The 19,825-nt window shown below is 50.3% G+C and overlaps 1 protein-coding gene across 4 annotated transcripts in view; it reads right to left on the bottom strand.

Moving 5' to 3' along the window:
• The window catches only part of ALPL (alkaline phosphatase, liver/bone/kidney), a 68,820-nt gene that overhangs the window by 24,022 nt on the left and 24,973 nt on the right, over nt 1-19,825 (bottom strand). For 2 of the 4 annotated variants that reach the window (XM_025354245.1, XM_025354239.1), the window contains exon 2: nt 252-416. The exons of the other annotated variants lie outside the window; for them this stretch is intronic. Coding sequence is in view for 1 of the 2 variants with exons in the window: in XM_025354239.1 (XP_025210024.1) it covers nt 252-312 (61 nt within the window). In the remaining variant the exon portion in view is untranslated. The remainder of the gene's footprint in view (nt 1-251; nt 417-19,825) is intronic. 4 annotated transcript variants of the gene reach the window in all.

Here is a 19,825-nt window from a genome sequence, read left to right as displayed (position 1 = left end):
AGGAAGGAAGGAAGGAAGGAAGGAAGGAAGGAAGGAAGGAAGGAAGGAAGGGTAAGAAGGAAAGAAAGAATAAAATATATATATATAGGAAAAGAGTGACCTATCCGATTAACACATGCAAGTAGCAGGGTTGAGGTTTCCTGCTCTGAACACTGTTTTCAGCTCTTAAATACTTTGCATGGTTCTGGGACCTTGAACATAGACACTGCCCTCACCCTACCCCATCCCTCCACCTGTGTCCCCAAGCATACCTGGCACTAAGGAGTTGGTAAGGCAGGTGCCAATGGCCAGTACTACGAATGGTGAAATCATGGTGTACTCCAAGACCTGCTTTATCCCTGGAGCCCAGAGATGCGATCGACGCGGGTGGGAGGGGGTGGGCTGGCAGTGGTCAGATGTTAACTGATGTTCCAATCCTAGAAATTTAAAAAAGAGAAAAAGAGGCATGTGGGGCACGGCTCTAGAAATCCCTTTTTCACTCACTTAGTCATTCCTTGATTCATTCATCAAGTATTCGGTGAGCACCTATTACAGACCAGGCATGGGGCTAGACATTGGGATGCCAAACCCAGGTGGTCCCTGTCTCAGGAAGCTGAACCACGCAAACAGTTGTGTCGGTATCAACGAGTTCCATGCTGCAAAGCGGTTCCGTCCCATTTCCTAAATGAATTTCCACTTTCAATTCATCTGAAGCCCCCAACCTCCCAGAGTCCAGTCTTCTGGTGCAGTGTTTCTCAAACTGTAAAGAGAGCAAGCATCTGAATTCCCCCAAAGGCTTGTTACAACAGATTCCCGGCCCACCCGCGAGGCTCCGATTGTATTTCCAATAAGCTCCCAGGAGAGGCTGCTGCTTTGCGGACCACACCTTGAGAAGCCCTGTTCTAGAGCACTCGGTCTTCAGCCTTTTAATTACCTGTGCCCCAGGAACATCAGGGACAAAACAAAGCGTGCACCCCTTCTTTCAGGACCCCTGCATTTGCTACATTCTCTTCTAGAGCTTGTCGTTTATGGTAAGAGATATAAAAACGGTAGGAGTCACATATGTGAAAAGACTGGCTGGAAGCGTGGCTATTTCTGGGTGGTGACATCACAGACAACTGATTTTTCTTTTCCATTGTCTTTTCTGCATTTCCAAAATTTTCTTTTGTGCTGAGATACAGTATTATCTTTATACTTTTTTTAAAACATGGTTTTTTTAAAAAAAAAAAGTTGGATTGTAATTGAAGAGTTTAGGTGGAAAATAAAAAACTGGAAGGAAATACACCAAAACATTAACTGTGGTTTTCTCTGGGTGGTAGGACTATAAATGATTATTTCCTCTTTTTTTTAGGTTTTTGAATTTTCCAAGTAGCCTAAAACAAGCGTGTATTAATGGCATAAGAATGTTTTTACACTGTGGTCATCCTGTTAAATCACAACGAACAACCTCACTGGCAGCTGAGAAATGTACTAACCCTGTTGCGCGTGAGTTACAAGACGAAGAATTTTAAATGGCAAGAGTTTCACTGAGAAATGTTATTGCTTCAACCAAGACCAAGATATGACACCATTTGTTGTGGGAAACGGCAGTAACACACACTCTACCATTAGAAAAGTGTTGTGACAGATAAGACACTACTCTAGTACAATTATATGTTAAGTAAAAACAAAATAAAACATTTTTTAAAAGTTGTTTAAAGAAAAAAAGCCAGGCATGGTGGTACATGCCTGTAATCCCAGCTACTTGGGAAGGTGAGGTTGGAGGAAGTTCGCTTGAGGCCAGGAGTTGGAGACCAGCCTGAGCAACACGGCGAGACCCTGTGTCTAAGAAAAATTTTTGTATTTTAATTTTTATAGATTTTCTTTTTAAAAATTCTTCTCTTTGCAGCTCCAGCTCAAAGGAAAAAGATTTTTTCTTTTTCTTTTGTTTTTTTTTTTTTTTTGAGACGGGTTTTTGCTCTTGCTGCCCAGGCTGGAGTGCAACAGCATAACCTCGGCTCACCGCAACCTCCGCCTCCGGCGTTCAAGCAACTCTCCTGCCTCAGCCTCCCGAGTAGCTGGGACTACAGGCTTGCGCCACCATGCCTGGCCAATTTTGTATTTTTAGTAGAGATGGGGTTTTCTCCATGTTGGTCAGGCTGGTCTCGAACTCCCAACCTCAGGTGATCTGCCTGCCTCAGCCTCCCAAAGTGCTGGGATTACAGGCGTGAGATGCCATGCCCGTTCAAGATTTTCTTTTTAATTTAAAAATACAGTAAAAGAAAAGAGAGAGAGAGAAAAGGAAGGAAGGAAGGAAGGAAGGAAGGAAGGAAGGAAGGAAGGAAGGAAGGAAGGAGAGTAGGAGAGGAGAGAGAAAGAGAGAAAGAGAGAAAGAGAGAAAAAGAAACCACTACCACGAGAAGAAGGGATCTTGACTCAGCCTTAAAAACATGCAAGCTGCGCTCCAGTGCCAGAAGTGAGGGCTCTGGGGTAGGGGCTGGGGGTGGCGGTGCAGAGTGGAAATTAAAAGGAAATACTCCACACCTAACATCTAACAGCACTTAACTGTGAGGGAGTGGTAGAATTTGGAATTTCAGATGATTTCTACATTTTTTTTTTGTTCTACTTTAAGGTTTCCCAACATTTCTATAGCAAATCCTAAAATCAGAAAACTGTTATTAACTGAATACAAAATACTAATACATTAAACTATTATTTAAAATCACTTAAAAAAACGAAGTCACCTCCTGCAGGAAGCCTCCAGGATGGTCACTCATTCCAATATAACACCACTGAGCTTCATGCCACCTCAAACATCGCGTTTTGAAGGTAATACCTCCCTTTTCGACGGTAATATAATTCTTTCCTGGGCCATCTCAGCCGCCTCACCGGGAGCTTCTAAGAGTGAGGACTTTGTCTTGTTTGTCTCTGCACTCCTAGTGCCTGGCACAGTAAATATTTACATCAGTTGAACGTCAATGCCCTAAGGAAAGAGGTGGGGGGAAGGGAAGAGCCATCCAAAATTCTCTCCTCTGTGTGTGCAGGAAAGTCCAAGAGTTCGTGAAGGTCCGTAACTACCGGAAGGTCCGCCCGCCGTTGGAGTGTAGACCGGCACAGCGCATGGGAAAACCGGCAGGACTACCAAAGCTGATCATCCGACCTGCGCCCTGGGACCCGTTTCTCTCCAGCAGAATGTGCACATCAGCCCTGTTCATAATGGCTTCAAAACGGCCTCCATCTACGGCAGGCTGGATGATACATTGTGTGTGTTCACAACACAGAAATCACCACAGACAGCAAGGAGAATGGATGACCCCCAGCTCCTCACAACATGAATGAATCCCACAAGTTAAGTTTGAGCAAAGGAAGCTAAAACCAAGAGCACTTACAGTGTGATTCCGATGATAGAAAGTATAAAAACTAACCCAGGGTGTTGGGAAACGGAATGGAGGCTCCACGTGGAGGGTATGGAAACGGGAAGGGGCTGCTGGGGTGCTGGTGCGGTTCTGTTTATGATTGATCTGGGTGGGTGGGTGCTGGTTACACGGTGGGTTCAGCTGTCAATGTATAATGCACACATTTTTCTCTACGTGTGTTTTATTTCAATAAAACAAATACTACTCTTTGGGAGCTTATATGAACAATCTATAAAGGACACCGACAAAATGAAAGCAAGCCTATGTACTGCACTCCATAGTTTATAAAGAATGTCACCATGATGTTTCACTAATAAACTATGTAGTGGACAGAAAAGGACCTATCATTTCCTTTTACAGATGAGAAAACCAAGGCTCTGGAAGGACAAGTGACTTGCCCAAGGTTACCGACAGGAAGTTGCAGAGCAGAAACCTGACCACAGGGTTCCTGATTCTGGAATTAGCAATCAGGTTACCATCAGTCACCTCCTCCAGAGGGAGGGATTTCTGTTGCTCCCAAGTGTAAAATGAGGGTTCTGATGTTTGACACATGGATAGATTCATGTAACCACCACCATCACCATCAGGACCCAGAACAGCTCTGCCACCCTAAAAATCTCCCTTGCGTTCTTTATAGTTACACAATCCGCCCATCCCTAAACCTGGCGATCCCTGATCTGTCCTCCACCACTGTGTTTTTGATAGGTATAGTATTAAATCCACAGACCAATGTGGGAGGGTTTACGTCTCTAGCACGTGGAGTCGCCCACTCATTCAGTCAGAGTTCTTCAGTTCTATCAGCACTCTGTAGTCTTCCGCCTGTAGATCTTGGATATGTTTTGTTAGGTTTATACCTATAGGTTCCATCGTGTAATGGTTAGTACTCTGGACTCTGAATCCAGATTTATACCTATGAATTTCGCTTTTTGGGGAACTATTGTAAATGGCAATGTTTCTGAAATTGTTCATTACTAGTACATAAAAATACTACTGAGTCAAGCGCGACGGCTCACACCTGTACTCCCAGCACTTTGAGAGGCTGAGGCGGGTGGATCACTTAAGGTCAGGCATTTGAGACCAGTCCGGCCAACATGGTGAAACTCTCTCTACTAAAAATACAAAAATTAGCCGGGCATGGTGGTGTGCACCTGTTATCCCAGTTACTTGAGAGGCTGAAGCAGGAGAATCGCTTGAACCCGGGAGGTGGAGTTTGCAGTGAGCTGAGATCGAGATTGCACTACTGCAATCCAGCCTGGGCGACAGAGCAAGACTCCATCTCAAAAAAAAAAAAGAAAAAGAAAAAGAAAAAAGCATTCAGCCTTTCAGCATTTGGGGTGGTCTTCTGAGGCGTGAGGTGGAGTAGATTTTGTGGCGACAATCAGGAACTTGTTTTTGGACATGTTGAGTTGGAGATGTCTTTTAGAAGTGGAGACACTAAAGAGGCAGCTGAATATTTGAGTCTGGCATTTGAGAAAGAAGTCTGGGTTAGAGGTAAAAATTTGGGAATCACAGGCACAGAGGTGGCGGTTAACACCCTGATGAAATTTGACGCGCTCATCAAGGGAGAGGGGTATTGAAAAGAATTTCTTTAATCTGATAAAGGCTTTATGCCAAAAACCTGCAGAAACCATCATACTCACTGGAGAAAGCTTTGGCAAACTTCTTTTAATGCTGGCTTATGATGGTGAGGAGCTGGGGCAGCCTCATTGTACACAACTAGCGAAATAAATTAGTAAGGAGTGGTGGAGGCCATGTCTGTGTGGCAGTGGTATTAAAACTAGACGTCAAAACAGCAGCATGGGCCGGGCGCGGTGGCTCAAGCCTGTAATCCCAGCACTTTGGGAGGCCGAGACGGGCGGATCACGAGGTCAGGAGATCGAGACCATCCTGGCGAACACGGTGAAACCCCGTCTCTACTAAAAAATACAAAAAACTAGCCGGGCGAGGCGGCGGGCGCCTGTAGTCCCAGCTACTCGGGAGGCTGAGGCAGGAGAATGGCGTAAACCCGGGGGGCGGAGCTTGCAGTGAGCTGAGATCCGGCCACTGCACTCCAGCCCGGGCGACAGAGCCAGACTCCGTCTCAAAAAAAAACAAAAAAAAAACAAAAAACAAACAAACAAAAAAAAACAGCAGCATGGTGGAGTCTAAAGGCAGAGGACCAAGTGATGAATGTAAAGAATCAAACGCAGTATACGTAAGTACAAACCACTCCCACGGACAGAACACTGTGTAACACACAAGGACACTTACAAATCCAAGGCCATATTACGTACATTAGCATAGGGACTTCGGGGAGCTGTGGGAATGGCAGTGGGGAGGCAGGGAGCGGGGACAAAGGAAAAAATGAATAAATGAAACAAGAACTGAGAGCTCATTTGGGTATGTCATATGCTAAGAGAGATAATGCATCCCACTCTGTCTGCACCTAGGGTCCAAAACAGGTGAGTGAATACAGAAAAAGAAAAGTGTAGAGTGACCCGGGAACTCCAAAAGGCTCATCCAGCCCCACATGATTATTCTTTCGGTTATTGGTTTGTCTCTCCTCCCTGCTAGCCTGAAACTGCATGAGCGTAAAGACCATCATCTTAGCCATCTCTGCATCCCGAGCGCTTGCACATGGCAGCAGTTTCGTAAGTGCCACCAGTTCAGGCTGGGATGCTCTGAATTTTGGCCCCAGGGATACACATTGAGATAGGCTTGGCCTGGAGGCAGGTGCCTTCTCCCATAGCCTCTGCTCAGGACAAGGAGGGGGTGGGGACCTGGGAAAGCCTTCAGAACCCAGAGCCTCCCTGCTGGCCCCACCCCTCAGACCCCTCCCCCTCGCAGAGGCTCCTGGCTGCTCTCTGGCAGCCCTGGAAGTGGAGGGGCCCAGTTTGGGGCTGCGGGGGCCCCGGCCGCCCACCACCCTCCGCCAATGTCCTGCCAGCTTAAAATGGGGCCTCCGGGTGTGTGTCAGCCCCATCGCCACCCCCTCCCTCCCTTCTCTGCCAGGCTCCTGGCTCCTCTGTAGCCTGATTATAGAAGCCCCGGCTAGGCTGTGGCTCCAGAAGAGCAGCTACTTGGCAGTGCAGTGGAGGGGGCTGAGGGGCCAGGCCGGCCTTGGCTCTGAGGACTGATTCAGCAATCTGGGCAGAGGGCCCGGGAGCATCCTGGAGCGGGGCAAAAAGCCAGCCCTGGGCTGCATCTCAGAAGATCTGGGGCAAATGATAGAAGAACGGGACAAACGTGTCACTACCATTTCTTCGGCCCTCATGTCACACTCAGCCCCATGCTGTTTACATCCCTGATCTCACAATAAGGATGAACAGCCCCCGTTTTGTAGTTTAGGAAACCGAGCAGAGGGTCTGGCTAGTCTTTGACCACACTCCATTCAAGCCCAGGCTGACTCCAGGGCTCAACCTCTTCAGGCCTCAGTTTCCCCATCATGAAGAGTAAGAGAGACGAGTGCCCCGCTGGCTCCATCCCACAAGAATAAGGGAAGCCAAACGAGCTTAGGGCGGGGTATTTGGCAGCGGTGGGGAGTCAGGCCAGGTGAGTTCCCCTACCTGAGTGGCCTGGCCAGGCGGCAAGTGAAGAAACAAAGGAGGCCCAGGGCCAGCCCCAGAAGGAGGAGGCTGAGGGCCACCATGAGGACCACATCCAGGATGGGGGACAGGAGGGCCATCTTGAGGCGAAAAGGGCCCCTGGGAGCGGCCACTACGCCCCACGCACAGTCGGTCACACTAGCTCCAAAGCCCTGGGTCAGTGGCCGTGACCTGCTTTATCCCTAAGTTAATCTTTGTGGATTAGTCAGGCGGGATGAAATGGGGTGCTGGGGTGGGAGGGGGAGCAGGCTACGAAGCTCCCCTCTCCCATTTGAGCCCCAGGGGAGGACCCGATGCTTGTTCATTCAACTTTGTTCATTCATTCCTCACTCGCAAATACCTACGGAGCTCCTGCTGGGTATCTCTGTGCTAGGTTCTAGGGAAACAGTCGGGAACAGGACAGACATAGTTTCTGACAGCTTGGAGGTAACTGACCAGCCAGTGTAGACAAAGCACCTACTATGTACTAGACATTGTGCCAGGTGCCCTGTGGGGTAAAAACACAGAAGGAAGGGAACCCCTTGGCTAGTAGCAGAGGTTTTCCCTTAACAGTAGCAGCTGCTCCAGCCCATCTATGAACCCAGAAATCTGAGTTGGTGCTTACCCCAGCCAGAGGGATGCACCCATGTTCAGAAGAAGACAAACTGCTCTTATTGAGCACCTACTGTGTACCAGGCTCCATCTGGGCTAGAGACTAGTATCCCCATTTGCAGAGAAACAGAGGCTCAGAGGTGCAATGGTGGAGCCGGGATTTAAGCCCAAATCTGCTGGTCTCCACGGCCTGTAGCTCAGAACTGAGATAGCAGCAGCCTAGGGAGGCTTTAGTCAAGCCCTGCCAGGCGCTGGCCTAAAGCCAGCGGTCACCCAGGAGGCAGCACACACAGGCCGGAGGTGGACGAGCTGTTGCCAGCACGGAGGGGTCTTTTCTGCTTCCAAAATTGTTCCCCCCACCCAGATCCAGTCTCTCCCAAAACATCCCATGAAGTCAGGGAGTGGTTATGATTCCCATCTCACAGAGTCAGAAACGGCCCAGAGAGGTCAAGCCACGTGACACAGGCACCGCTGTGCACCGTTAGACCAGGCCTTTTCCAATCATGCTTCCTGCCTCCTGGTACACCTCAGATCCCATGGCACAAAATACCCAAGGTCAGGGGGAGACACTTTTACCCTCTTGGTGCCAAGGAAAGTCCCCTCTTCTTGACCCCAGAAAGGCCACTGACCTCACCGTAACAGGAAAACGAATCTTGTTACTCCATTATGCCCTTTTCTTTCTCAACATTCCCGTAACTCAAATTGCATCAGATCCTCACAACATCCTAGTGATACTGGCAGGGTGGGGATTATTAGCCCTATTGATAAAAGAAAAACTTCAGCTGATTTAAATTTAACAGAGTTGCCTGCAATCCCAGCACTTTGGGAGGCTGAGGTGTGTGGATCACGAGGTCAGGAGACTGAGACCATCCTGGCCAACATGGTGAAACCCCGTGTCTACTGAAAATACAAAAATTAGCTGGGCATGGTGATGTGTGCCTATAATCCCAGCTACTCAGGAGGCTGAGGCAGGAGAATCGCTTGAACTAGAGAGTTGGAGGTTGCAGTGAGCTGAGATCGTGCCACCGCACTCCAGTCTGGCAACAGAACGAGACTCTGTCTCAATCAAATTTTAAAAAAAATAAAAATAAAAAAATAAAAAATAAAATAAAATAAAATAAAATAAAATAAAATAAAAAAAGAGTTGGCCGGGCATGGTGGCTCAAGCTGTAATCCCAGCACTTTGGAAGGCCGAGACGGGCGGATCACGAAGTCAGGAGATTGAGACCATTCTGGCTAACCTGGTGAAACCTGGTCTCTACTAAAAAATACAAGAAAGCTAGCCGGGCGTGGTGGCGGGCGCCTGTAGTCCCGGCTACTCGGGAGGCTGAGGCAGGAGAATGGTGTAAACCCGGGAGGCGGAGCTTGCAGTGAGCTGAGATCCGGCCACTGCACTCCAGCCTGGGCGACAGAGCAAGACTCCGTCTTAAAAAAAAAAAAAAAAAAAAAAAAAAAAGAAGAGTTTAATTCAGCAATGAACAATCTGCAAATTAGGCAGCCTCCTGAGCCAGAGTAGGCACCAGCGCAGCCACTTGGTAGAAGATTTATGGACAGAAAAGTAAAGTGAGGTACAGAAGACAGAAGTGAGGTACAGTCAGATTGGTTACAGCTTAGCACTTGTCTCATCTGAACACAGTTTGAACAGATGGCTACATTTGATTGATTAAAACTTGGTAATTGGTGGCTGGGCACGGTGGCTCACTCCTGTAATCCCAGCACTTTGGGAGGCTGAGGAGGGTGGATCACCTGAGGTCAGGAGTTCGAGACCAGCCTGGCCAACATAGTGAAACTCTGTCTCTACTAAAAATACAAAAATTAGCCGGGCGTGGTGGCAGGCACCTGTAATCCTAGCTACCTGGGTGGCAGAGGCAGGAGAATCGCTTGAACCCAGGTGGTAGAGGTTGCAGTGAGCTGAAATTACAACACTGCACTCCAGCCTGGGTGACAGAGTGAGACTCTGTCCAAAAAAAAAAAAAAATTTGGTGATTGGCACAAGTGTAAGCTATGGTCTGTTTACACCTCTATTACTTACAGTTTACAATGTACAGAGAAACCGTTAGGCTGAACTTAAAATATGTAAGAAAGCAGCATTAGGCTAGACTTGATTTAACAATTCCCTTCTTTTAGTTATTTTTTAAATTTTGTAGACCGGGCGCGGTGGCTCAAGCCTGTAATCCCAGCACTTTGGGAGGCCGAGACGGGTGGATCACGAGGTCAGGAGGTAGAGACCATCCTGGCTAACACGGTGAAACTCCGTCTCTACTAAAAAATACAAAAAAACTAGCCGGGCGAGGTGGCGGGCACCTGTATTCCCAGCTACTCGGGAGGCTGAGGCAGGAGAATGGCGTAAACCCGGGAGGCGGAGCTTGCAGTGAGCCGAGATCTGGCCACTGCACTCCAGCCTGGGCGACAGAGTGAGACTCTGTCTCAAAGGAAAAAAAAAAAAAATTTTTTTGAGATATTGACCAAAACTTGAGTCACTGATGTCACTATCACCATTGTAAATGTACTAATTTGGTCTTGAAACCCACTGGGAAACAGCAGGACAGTGGGTTCTGTAAGGTGGGAATAAAGACTTTAGGTTTTTTTTTTAAGGGTTAGAAGGTATTTTTTTAAATGTTGGAATGTCCTGTTTACAAGAAGACAAAACAAAACCAAACCTGGTTTTAGCATTTATGTGTTCTTTTTAAAGTTTTAGTTTGATGATATCACATTTAGCACAAGTGACTCTATTTAGGTTTCGTCTGGTCTGTTGGGGCCTAGAGTATGCGTTTAGTCCAAACAATAGCCTCTCATAATTTTGCTTTTGTTTGAGACAGTTTCGCTTTGTTGCTCGGGCTGGCATGCAGTGGCATGATCTTGGCTCACTGCAACCTCCGCCTTCCAGGTTCAAGCAATTCTCGTGCCTCAGCCTCCTGAGTAGCTGGGACCATAGGCGCATGCCATCATGCCCAGCTGATTTTCTGTATTTTTTAGTAGAGGTGGGGTTTCACCATGTTGCCCAGGCTGTTCTTGAACTCCTGAGCTCAGGCAATCCACCTGCCTCGGCCTCCCAAAGTGCTAGGATTACAGGTGTGAACCACCACAGCCAGCTCATAATTTTGTTTTAAAATTCCCCCTTTTTGGTCAGGTTCTCACTTCGGTGAGAGCGTGACCCAAACTTAGGGCCTTAGCACCACTCTCAGTCACCACATTTTGAAACCAAGGCCTAGCAGTGAAGTCACTGGGTCAACCTTCACACAGCCAGCAAATCTGATCCAAGCCCAGGCTCCACCCTTCCCAGGTGTGTGAGGCCGGGTCAGTCCCTGCGCCTCCAAAGCTGTTTCCTTCGGCGTCTAACATTGGTTTCCCATTCAAGAGCTACGGTGCACCAGGTGCTGACTGTGGCACACCTGACCTGCTGTGTCCTCATTAACAACCCTGAGAGTGAGACAGAGCTGTCCCCCTCTACAGGTAAGAAAATGGAGGACCAGTTGACCGTGGTGAAGATGGCCCAGGGTCACATCGATGGCACGCACTGGGCCAGGCCCTACACAGGCCTCCATATGGGACCTACCCAGGGACATCCCTGTGCCAAGCTCTCTCCACATCAGCTCAGCCGGGGGCCTTCCCCATCCAGCCCCCAGGCCTGCTCCAAGGACACCCTCCAAGGCTCTACCATGCAGCCTAATAAACTGATGTGCCCCCAGGAAGCATCACCTGCTATGCCCCAGCTTGTACCTGGCAGGACTCACAGGGTCAAGTATTTGCCCTTAGGGAGCCCCTGGTCTAGAGCACGCAGCCCCAGACTGTCCCAGACTGTCTGGGCTGGGAAGGTCTTTTGTGATTTCCCAAATGCCCCGGACTACAAAAATCACTTGAGGTGCTTATGGAAAAAGCCTTATTCCCAAGTGGTTATCTTGGGAGGAGGATTGACTAGGCAGTGCATGAAGGAACTTCCTGGGGCAATGGAAATGTTCTTTTTTTTTTTTTCCAGATGGAGTTTCGCCCGTCGCCAAGGCTGCAGTGCAATGGCGCGATCTCGGCTCACCACAACCTCCACCTCCCAGGTTCGAGCGCTTCTCATGCCTCAGGCTCCCGAGTAGCTGGGACTACAGTATTTCTGCCCAGCCAGAAATGCTTTTTATCGTGACCTGAGAGGTAGTTAAACATCTGTACTTTTGTGAAAAGTTATCGAGGGGCTAATTGTCCCTACTCTGTCTATATCACGAGGTTTCTGGGGAGGAGCTGATGAGATTTCAATAAAGGGAATGTTGGGGAAAAAAGGGCTTAGTGGAGGGATGTGACTATATTCAAGTTTAAAAAGAGAGATTAGAGAGACAACAACCCCCTAAATAAATTCCTACTTCTCCTACCCCAGACCTACTAAGTCAGAATCTCCCCGGTCAGGGCCTGGGAAGCTATTTTTTATTTTTTGTTTTGAGACAGGGTCTTACCCTGTTGCCCAGGTTGGAGTGCAGTAGCACGATCACAGTTCACTACAGCCTCAAGCGATCCTCCCGCCTCGGCCTCCCAAGTAGCTGGAACTACAGGCATACATTACCACATTTGGTTAATACCTACATTTTTAAAATAGAGGTGGGGTCTCACTATGTTGCCCAGGCTAGTCTTGAACTCCTGGGTTCAAGTGATCTTCCTGCCTCAGCCTCCCAAAATGCTTGGATTACAGGCATAAGCCACTGTGCCCAGCTGGAAGCTGTATTTTTTTGGGGGGAAGGTGGGGAGGATGGAATCTTGCTCTGTCGCCCAAGCTGGAGTGCAGTGGCGCGATCTCAGCTCACTGCAACCTCCGCCTCCCAAGTTCAAGCGATTCTCATGCCTTAGCCTCCCTAGTAGCTGGGATTGCAGGCGCCCACCACCATCCCTGGCTAATTTTTGTTTTTAGTAGAGACAGGGTTTCACCATGTTGACCAGGCTGATCTTGAACTCCTGGCCTCACGTGATCTGCCCACCTCGGCCTCCCAAAGTGCTGGGATTACAGGCGTGAGCCACTGTGCCTGGCTGGAAGCTATATTTTTAACAAGTCATTTTCTGAGCAGATTCATTTGGGAAACTTTGTCTTAGAGATCATCCCATTGTCCAAATGGGAAGACTGAGGCCCAAAGAGGAGGAAAGCCTTGCCCGGTGAGAGGAACCACTACAAGCAGACCCTGCATCTCCCAGCTGTTCCCCACCAGACACTCACAGGGAACTGAGTCAGCCTGGAGCCAGCATCCCCTAGCCTCTCAGCTGGGCCTTCTGGGCTCTTCCAAGGAGCTGTGGCTAGAAAGGAGTGCTGAGTCACCCTTGTGTCCCTGGTGGGCATGGGGAATGAGGCAGGGGCTGGGGGGCACCTGCATAGCTGCCTAGGGAGGGAGCCCTGCTGAAGACCAACCCAGTAACATTTCAGCTGCAGAGTCATAGGGACGGGACATGGAATTCCTCTCTCCACCAAGCCCAGCATCTCTGGCAAGCCTTGCTGGCTAGGACTGTATTCATTACTGGAGGAAGTTATTTATGGCTGTCATGAAGAGCTGGATGAAGTGCTTGGGCAGGAATGTGTGGTGGTTTCAGAGTGGGCTGCAGGTCAGATCCAAGGAAGGACTTCCCTAGAGGGCAGTGGGCCAGTGCTGGGGATATAGCAAGGCTCAGACTTCTAGCTGCTGACAGCACCCCATCCTGGCAGGAAACAGATGCAGAAGTGCCCCAGAGGCCTGATGCCAAGCCACTGTATCTTTACGGCTCTGATGAGAAGCCAGCTGTCCGCTGAGCGCTCCCAGCCTCCGAACCTCTGCACACCGTGCTTCTCAGCCTAGAATGTTCCATGCTGTCCAACCAATGAATCCCTCCCCCTGCCCTCTCCCTACCCTACTCCAGCCCAGAGAGCAGTTTCGGCTCCTCCCCAAGCTCCCAGAGCCCAGTGCCGTGAAGCCCTTGGTGGCATTCATCAGAGCCTTAGAGAATCGTGGGTTGTCACCCCCTTGCCACGATGAGCTCCTAGGGAGCTGGAATCCTGCTCTGCTGATGGCAGCAGTCCCGTGGCTGGCAGAGGCCAGCACGGGTGGCCAGGGAACGTCACTAGGTGGAAGGATGACGGGGTCAGAGGGTGGGTGGCTGAAGAGACAGCTCAGCAACAGTGAAGATGGATGCTGGAGCCAGGCTGCCTGGGTTCCGATCCTGCCTCTGCCCCTCACCAGCTGGGCAGCTCAGGGCAGGTGACCTCACCCCTCCACATCTAATAGAAGCCACTGCATTGTTGTAAGGATGCCTTAATACACACAAGGGCGTAAAACGGAGGCTGGGATGTGGTAGGTGCTGAGTGAATGTCAGTCAAGAGCTATGGTTATGGGGAGGGGGAGCAAATGGGATGGATGGACTGCGGGACAGAGATAGGCAAGTGGGGCAGATGAGGGGCTGGAACTGCGAACGGATGGACCCTTCCCTGCCCACTCGGTCAAGCCGCCATGTGCTCTGGGATTTCCCAGAGACCTGTTCACCTGGATGGCTGCCACCACAAAGCGCTCTGCTCCCCAAGCACGGCCTGGTCGAGAGCAGGCCCTCTGCCTGCCTCATCTCACTACGTGCCCTATCGCCAGCCCCATTTTACAGGCAAGGAGGGTGAGGCGCTGACCTTCTGTCACTTACTCAAGGCCACAGAGCAGAGCTGGAATCAGAAACCCCGAGGGTCTGGGTTCTGGAGCCAAAGCTTCCCTGGGGGTCCCTGAGGCTCCAGGACAGTCATGATGCCCCAAACCAACTCTGTGGGCAAAGGACTGAAGCCAGAGGACTGGTGGCAGGAGAGACAGCAGCAGGCAGGCACGGGAGGGAGATCACAGAGGAGGGGATAGCGGGGCCCACAGACACCATGCCTGGGGCCTGCAGTGCCCAGGCAGGGGTGGGGGGTGGGGCATGGCTGCTTTGCAGGTACACAGCCTTCCGCCATGCTACGAAAAGGACATGTTCTGCCCCAGGCCACCTCGCTCTGCGCCAAGCCTAGATGCCAAGTACAGAAAGCGGTCGGGGAGGGTGGCGCATGCTCTGTGCATCTGAGGTGTTTGCCAACCACCTCCTCCAGCACTTCCCTCAGCACTCTGCAGGGGGAGCCTCCCTGGTACTAGGAGACATGGCCGTCCCATCCTTGCTCTCACAAACAAGAAAAGGAAGGCACAGGCCAGGCGCGGTGGCTCACTCCCGTAATCCCAGCACTTTGGAAGGCAGAGGTGGGCGGATCACAAGGTCAGGAGATTGAGACCATCCTGACTAACACGGTGAAACCCCGTCTCTACTAAAAAATACAAAAAAATTAGCCAGGTGTGGTGGCGGGCACCTGTAGTCCCAGCTACTCGGGAGGCTGAGGCAGGAGAATGGCGTGAACCCAGGAGGCAGAGCTTGCAGTGAGCTGAGATCCGGCCACTGCGCTCCAGCCTGGGCGACAGAGCGAGACTCCATCTCAAAGAAAAGAAAAGGAAGGCACAGAAAGGGTACATAACCTCCCCAGTGTCACACAGCACATCAAGGGCAGGGATAAGTCTCCTCACTTACTAGCTGAGGATTTTGGGGACCAATTACTAGAAAGGCAAGGCAGTGTTCAAGGCGCAGCATAGATGCCAATGTCTTGGACTTCCATACATGGTGATTTGCAGCCACTGATGAAAATATTTCAAACTGAGACTATTTTAGAAAAATCCTATTTTACATATTTTGTCATTGTATTCATAAGAGTAATAATAACAAAACTTTTCATAGACCTTACTATGTGCCAGGCATTGTTTAGAACCTATATTAACTCACAACGACCTTCAAGGTAAGCACTATTATTATCGCCATTTTACAGATGACAAAACAGAAGCACAGAGAGGTTAAGGAGCATGCCCAAGGTCACACAGCCAATAAGTGAGTGAGCCAGAATTCAACCTTACTTGGGGATGTTTCTATCTCCCAGGACTAAGCATAAACTCCTGAAACAGGAGGCAAGACTGGAAACAAACCAGCATTTGCCCTCTCTGCAATATGTACATTACACGTACACATTATACTTTTGCAGATGAAGGGATTGCATGCAGCTGCTATTTGATTCATACTCACTACACTGTGTTCCCAAATGTTATTTCATTGTATCTGCACCAGGGTTCCCAGTGGGTGGGCTTCCTACAATCCTAACTTTACAGGAGAGGTGAGGTGACTTGCTGGAGGTCACACAGCAAGACAGAGTCACATCTAGGGTCCAAGTCTCTTCTGATCTTTGCACAGTACCTTGTAGCCAGCCCTGCAGTGGAAATCACTTAGGGCTTGCAGTGGCAGGGAGGGGAGGATCCCAGATTCAAGACCTGGCTCTGCCCCTGGCCAGGTGAGCGCCCCTTGGACACCCCCGCCCATAATCCACTCCTTCAGCTCATTCTCAAGACAGGCCAATCCCAGCTCTTCCCACTCCCCTCCCGCTAGCAGAGGATGTGTCCATTGTGCGGATGGCCCTGCACAGGCCCTGTAAGAGGAGGCTGAGGAGGCGCTGGGCTGTGGGAAAAGGGACAATGAACTTGTAGCTTGCTGGGCAGCAGCCAGCACAAGCCAAATCCCTGGGTGGCGGGCGCAGAGGGCTCAGGTCAGAGGAGGAAGGACGCGGGTGTTCCCAGAGACAGTGCTCAGGGCAGCTGGGCTCCAGATAACAGCGTTCCTGGCATTCCCAGAGGACGCTCCAGCCGGCGGCAGAAGGCTCCCGGTGGCTTTTGCATTTGATCTCCGTGGCGACCTTGGGACATAGCAGGGCAGGGCTGACGCCGAGAGCCCCAGACAGGAAACTGGGGCCTATGGAGGTGAGGTCCCACCCAAGGGCACGTAGCTCAGCAGGCCCCCGTTGACCTTGGGCACATCACCTCACCCATCAAATGGGGACCATCCTGGTGAGAGCCTACGTCATTGGAGGAACAAGAATTCAGTGAGACAATAAACAAGGAGGGCAAGACCCTGGGGCCTGGTACGCATTAAACAATAGGTGTTAGTTAGCCAGAAGTAACAGTGATCACGAGTGTGCTGGGCATTGCTCTAAGCACTTTACATGAAAATCCATCTGGTCCTCACACCAACACCCTCATTGCTCCCAGTGTACAGAAAAGTCAAGGAATTTGGCCAAGGTCACATAGCTACCAACAGGACCCAAAGAGGAAGAGGGAGAAGCTCTATGCAGCACCTACTACACACTAGGGGCTTTTCACCCAGTCTTCCAATTCCAGTGAAGTGCAAATGATCAGCTCCGGCTCAGGAGGAAAAACCAAGGCTCAGAAAAAGGAGGGAGGTTCAGGGTCACAAAGCAACCGCGTGGGAGGGCTGGGATTCAGGCCAGGCCTGTCCAGCTCCACGTCCAGTGTACGTGCCACCCCCATCTCAGTCACATGCCAGGACAACCTCAGTCACCAATGGCAGAGCTCGTGCCTCAGCCATCCCAGGCACAGGGAGCCCTGCCTCAGTGGGGCTGCATGAGCTCACTCTGCTGGGGTGTAGGGGGAGGGAGGGGGGAGGTCCTGGCAATGAGAGCTGCAGGAAGCCATGCCTGGCTGCTGCCCTGTTACTGGTCCTCATGTCACGCTCCTGTCTCAGCTCCCCGTGGACTTTCCCGTGATCGCAGCTTCCTGGGGGCCTCTTATATCTAGACAGAGTGCCCGCTCCACAAACGGAAGGGCTTCAGTCACATTGGCCTTTGGCTCCCAGGTCAGCTCCTCTGGGTTTATAATTCTGCACAGAGAGGCTGAGATCAGTGGGGGCAGTCCAGGGTTACAAGTCAGAGTCCTCGCTGAATATTCAAGGGCTGTTTCCTTGGCTGTAGAGCAGGGATAATAAACTCCATTCTGCCTCCCGTATCGGCGTCTTAGAAGGGAAGGAACCTTGCAAATCAAAAGGTACAATGCAGAAGTTTCTACAGCTCTCCACTGCGCTCCCTCTGGTGAGTGGAGGGGACACCTACTGGCATTTTTGGCCACCCAGAGTCTGTTTCCCCTTCCTAACAATACCACCAAGTTTCCTTGGGAAGTGACCCTCCCCCTTTCAGCCTGGTTTGGGTGGGACTGGTCCCACCTCCAGCCCCAGGTGGACCCTGACTGGCTCCAGCTGGAAGACGCTGTCTGACTACTGGGTAATGAGGGTGTGAAGTGGTGGGGAGGGGCACTTTGTGTAGCCTGAGGAGGAAGCAACCTCTCAGAGATGGACTAGAGAAAGGTAGAGACCTTGAGTCTTTGATATCATCACTTGTGCTCCTAGATGCAGCCATGCCTGAAGCCTTCCTCTGAACATCCTGGCTCCATGAGCCAATTAATTTCCCCATTGTGTGTCTTGGCTTTTCTGTTACTTGGAACACAGAGTTTGACCTCAGAACTGCAGCTCAGCCAGTTTTTCTCAGCCCCTTAGATTGTGAGCAACCAAATCAGGTCATTCATATTCTGCCAACTGTTTCTGCCAGAGGAAAAATCTTGCAAACAAGCTAAAGCTGACAAGTTTCAAGCATGTGGTAATGTAAGAGTCCAACTTCCTACAAGTCACTTTCTACTTGGAATCTATAAACTTGTAGAATTATAGAAAGCTTTGGGGCTGGACTTGCCTAACAGCCCTGCAGGACTCGGATCCTCAACAACAGGTTGTTGTCCATTGAGTTTAACAACCCTTTGACCACCAGGTTCCATGCGTCTATTGTGTGCCAGCCCTGTGACAGGACCTGCAGGTACAAGCTCTGCCTTCCATGCCCTTCAGTCTGGTAATGACCGGTTATAATTCACCTTTCTAGTAGGTTTTACACAAAAGGCCCCGGAGGGGGAATACCACTACACCCATTTCAGAGGAGAAAGTAGAGACTCAGCAAGGTGAAGTAACTTGCCCTGGGTCCCTCTGCTAAACAGGGGCAGGGCCAGGCCATGTCCCCAGATCTGCCTGGGCCCAAAGCTACTGCTTTTTCTCCTAGTCATTGGAGTGGAGTGGACTGGGCCTATCATTTCTTTGAGATAGTTTGTTCCACTCAGGAGCAGTCAGAGTGATTTAAAAAGCTAAAGAAAACGAAAGCTAAGTGTCATGAGCTTCCTGTCTGCCTGAAGGTCTTGACTTCTTCAGAAGCCCCAGTATTTGACCCATCCAGTTTCACTTTTTTTTGAGACAGGGTCTTGCTCTGTCACTCAGGCTGAAGTGCAGTGACACGATCATAGCTCACTGCAGCCTCAACCTCCTGAGCTCAAATGATCCTCTTGCCTCAGCAAGAGACCGAGTAGCTGGGACTACAGGTGCGCAGCATCATGTTTGGCTGGTTATTTTATTTTTAGTAGAGGCAAGGTCTCCCTATGTTGCCCAGATTGTCTCAAACTCCTAAGCTCCAGCAATCCTCCTGCCTCAGCCTCCCAAAGTGCTGGGACTCCTGGGGTGAGGCCCCACACCCAGCCAAACTTTCCTCTCCTATAGGGCTCGCTGCTTGCAGGTTGTAGCCAGAGAGGAAACCAGCACCACCCTGAAATCCAGACCCCAAATGCTTTCATGGGAGACCTCGTCACCCCAAGTGAGCTGTCCCAGACTCTCTCAGGTCTCTGCCCTATGTCTCTAAGATCCAGCTGACTTTGACTAAACACCCTCTATGCCCTTGGGCTTTCCCTATATGTCATTCAACCAACATTTGCTGGACCACTGTTTACTGAGCAGCCACTATACGCCAGGGGCTGTTCTAGGTGCTGAACATAACAGCCCAAATCCCTGTCAGTGTGGCAGGCAGACAACAAGTAAGTAAGTAAAAGCAATAGAACGTCAGGTGGCGGTAAGTGCAGTGGGGAAAAAGAAGGCAGGGAGGAGGACAAGGAGGTTTGCAGTTTTAAATAAAGAGGTCAGAGAAGGTCTCACCAAGAAATTATCTCACTGTGGCCTTGCAATGATCCCACACAGGCCAGAACGTGATTCTGAAATCACAGATAAGGAAGGATAGGGTTTCAGGATTAACTCTCGAGTCCATGCATGTCAATACAACCAGCGCAACTGGATTCGTGCCCAGGGCCTCCTGTCTCCCTCGTGCCCTCTCCCCTAACTCTACTAAGTGGTACTAGCAGCCCTTTTGCAGATGAAGAAACTGAAACCACAAACCCAGACCCTCAAGAGTACACCAGGGTGAGGGGCAGCAGTGGGGGGCTGGAGTTCAGCCACAGAGCTGCTCTCTGGACCTGCCTCTTGGCAAAGCCCACATCTGCTACCCTCGGCTTCAGTCTCCAGCTTCAGCTCCGGGCTTGTTGAAACTCAGTCCTCCTCTCTGCTGACTCTGTGCGCTCCCAGAATCCTCCTCCCTTT

Source organism: Theropithecus gelada, chromosome 1 (assembly GCF_003255815.1).
Source record: "Theropithecus gelada isolate Dixy chromosome 1, Tgel_1.0, whole genome shotgun sequence".
NCBI classification, from domain to species: Eukaryota; Metazoa; Chordata; class Mammalia; order Primates; family Cercopithecidae; genus Theropithecus; species Theropithecus gelada.
The sequence above is the reverse complement of the archived record's forward strand: the minus strand, read 5'-3'. Positions and strand labels throughout refer to the sequence as shown.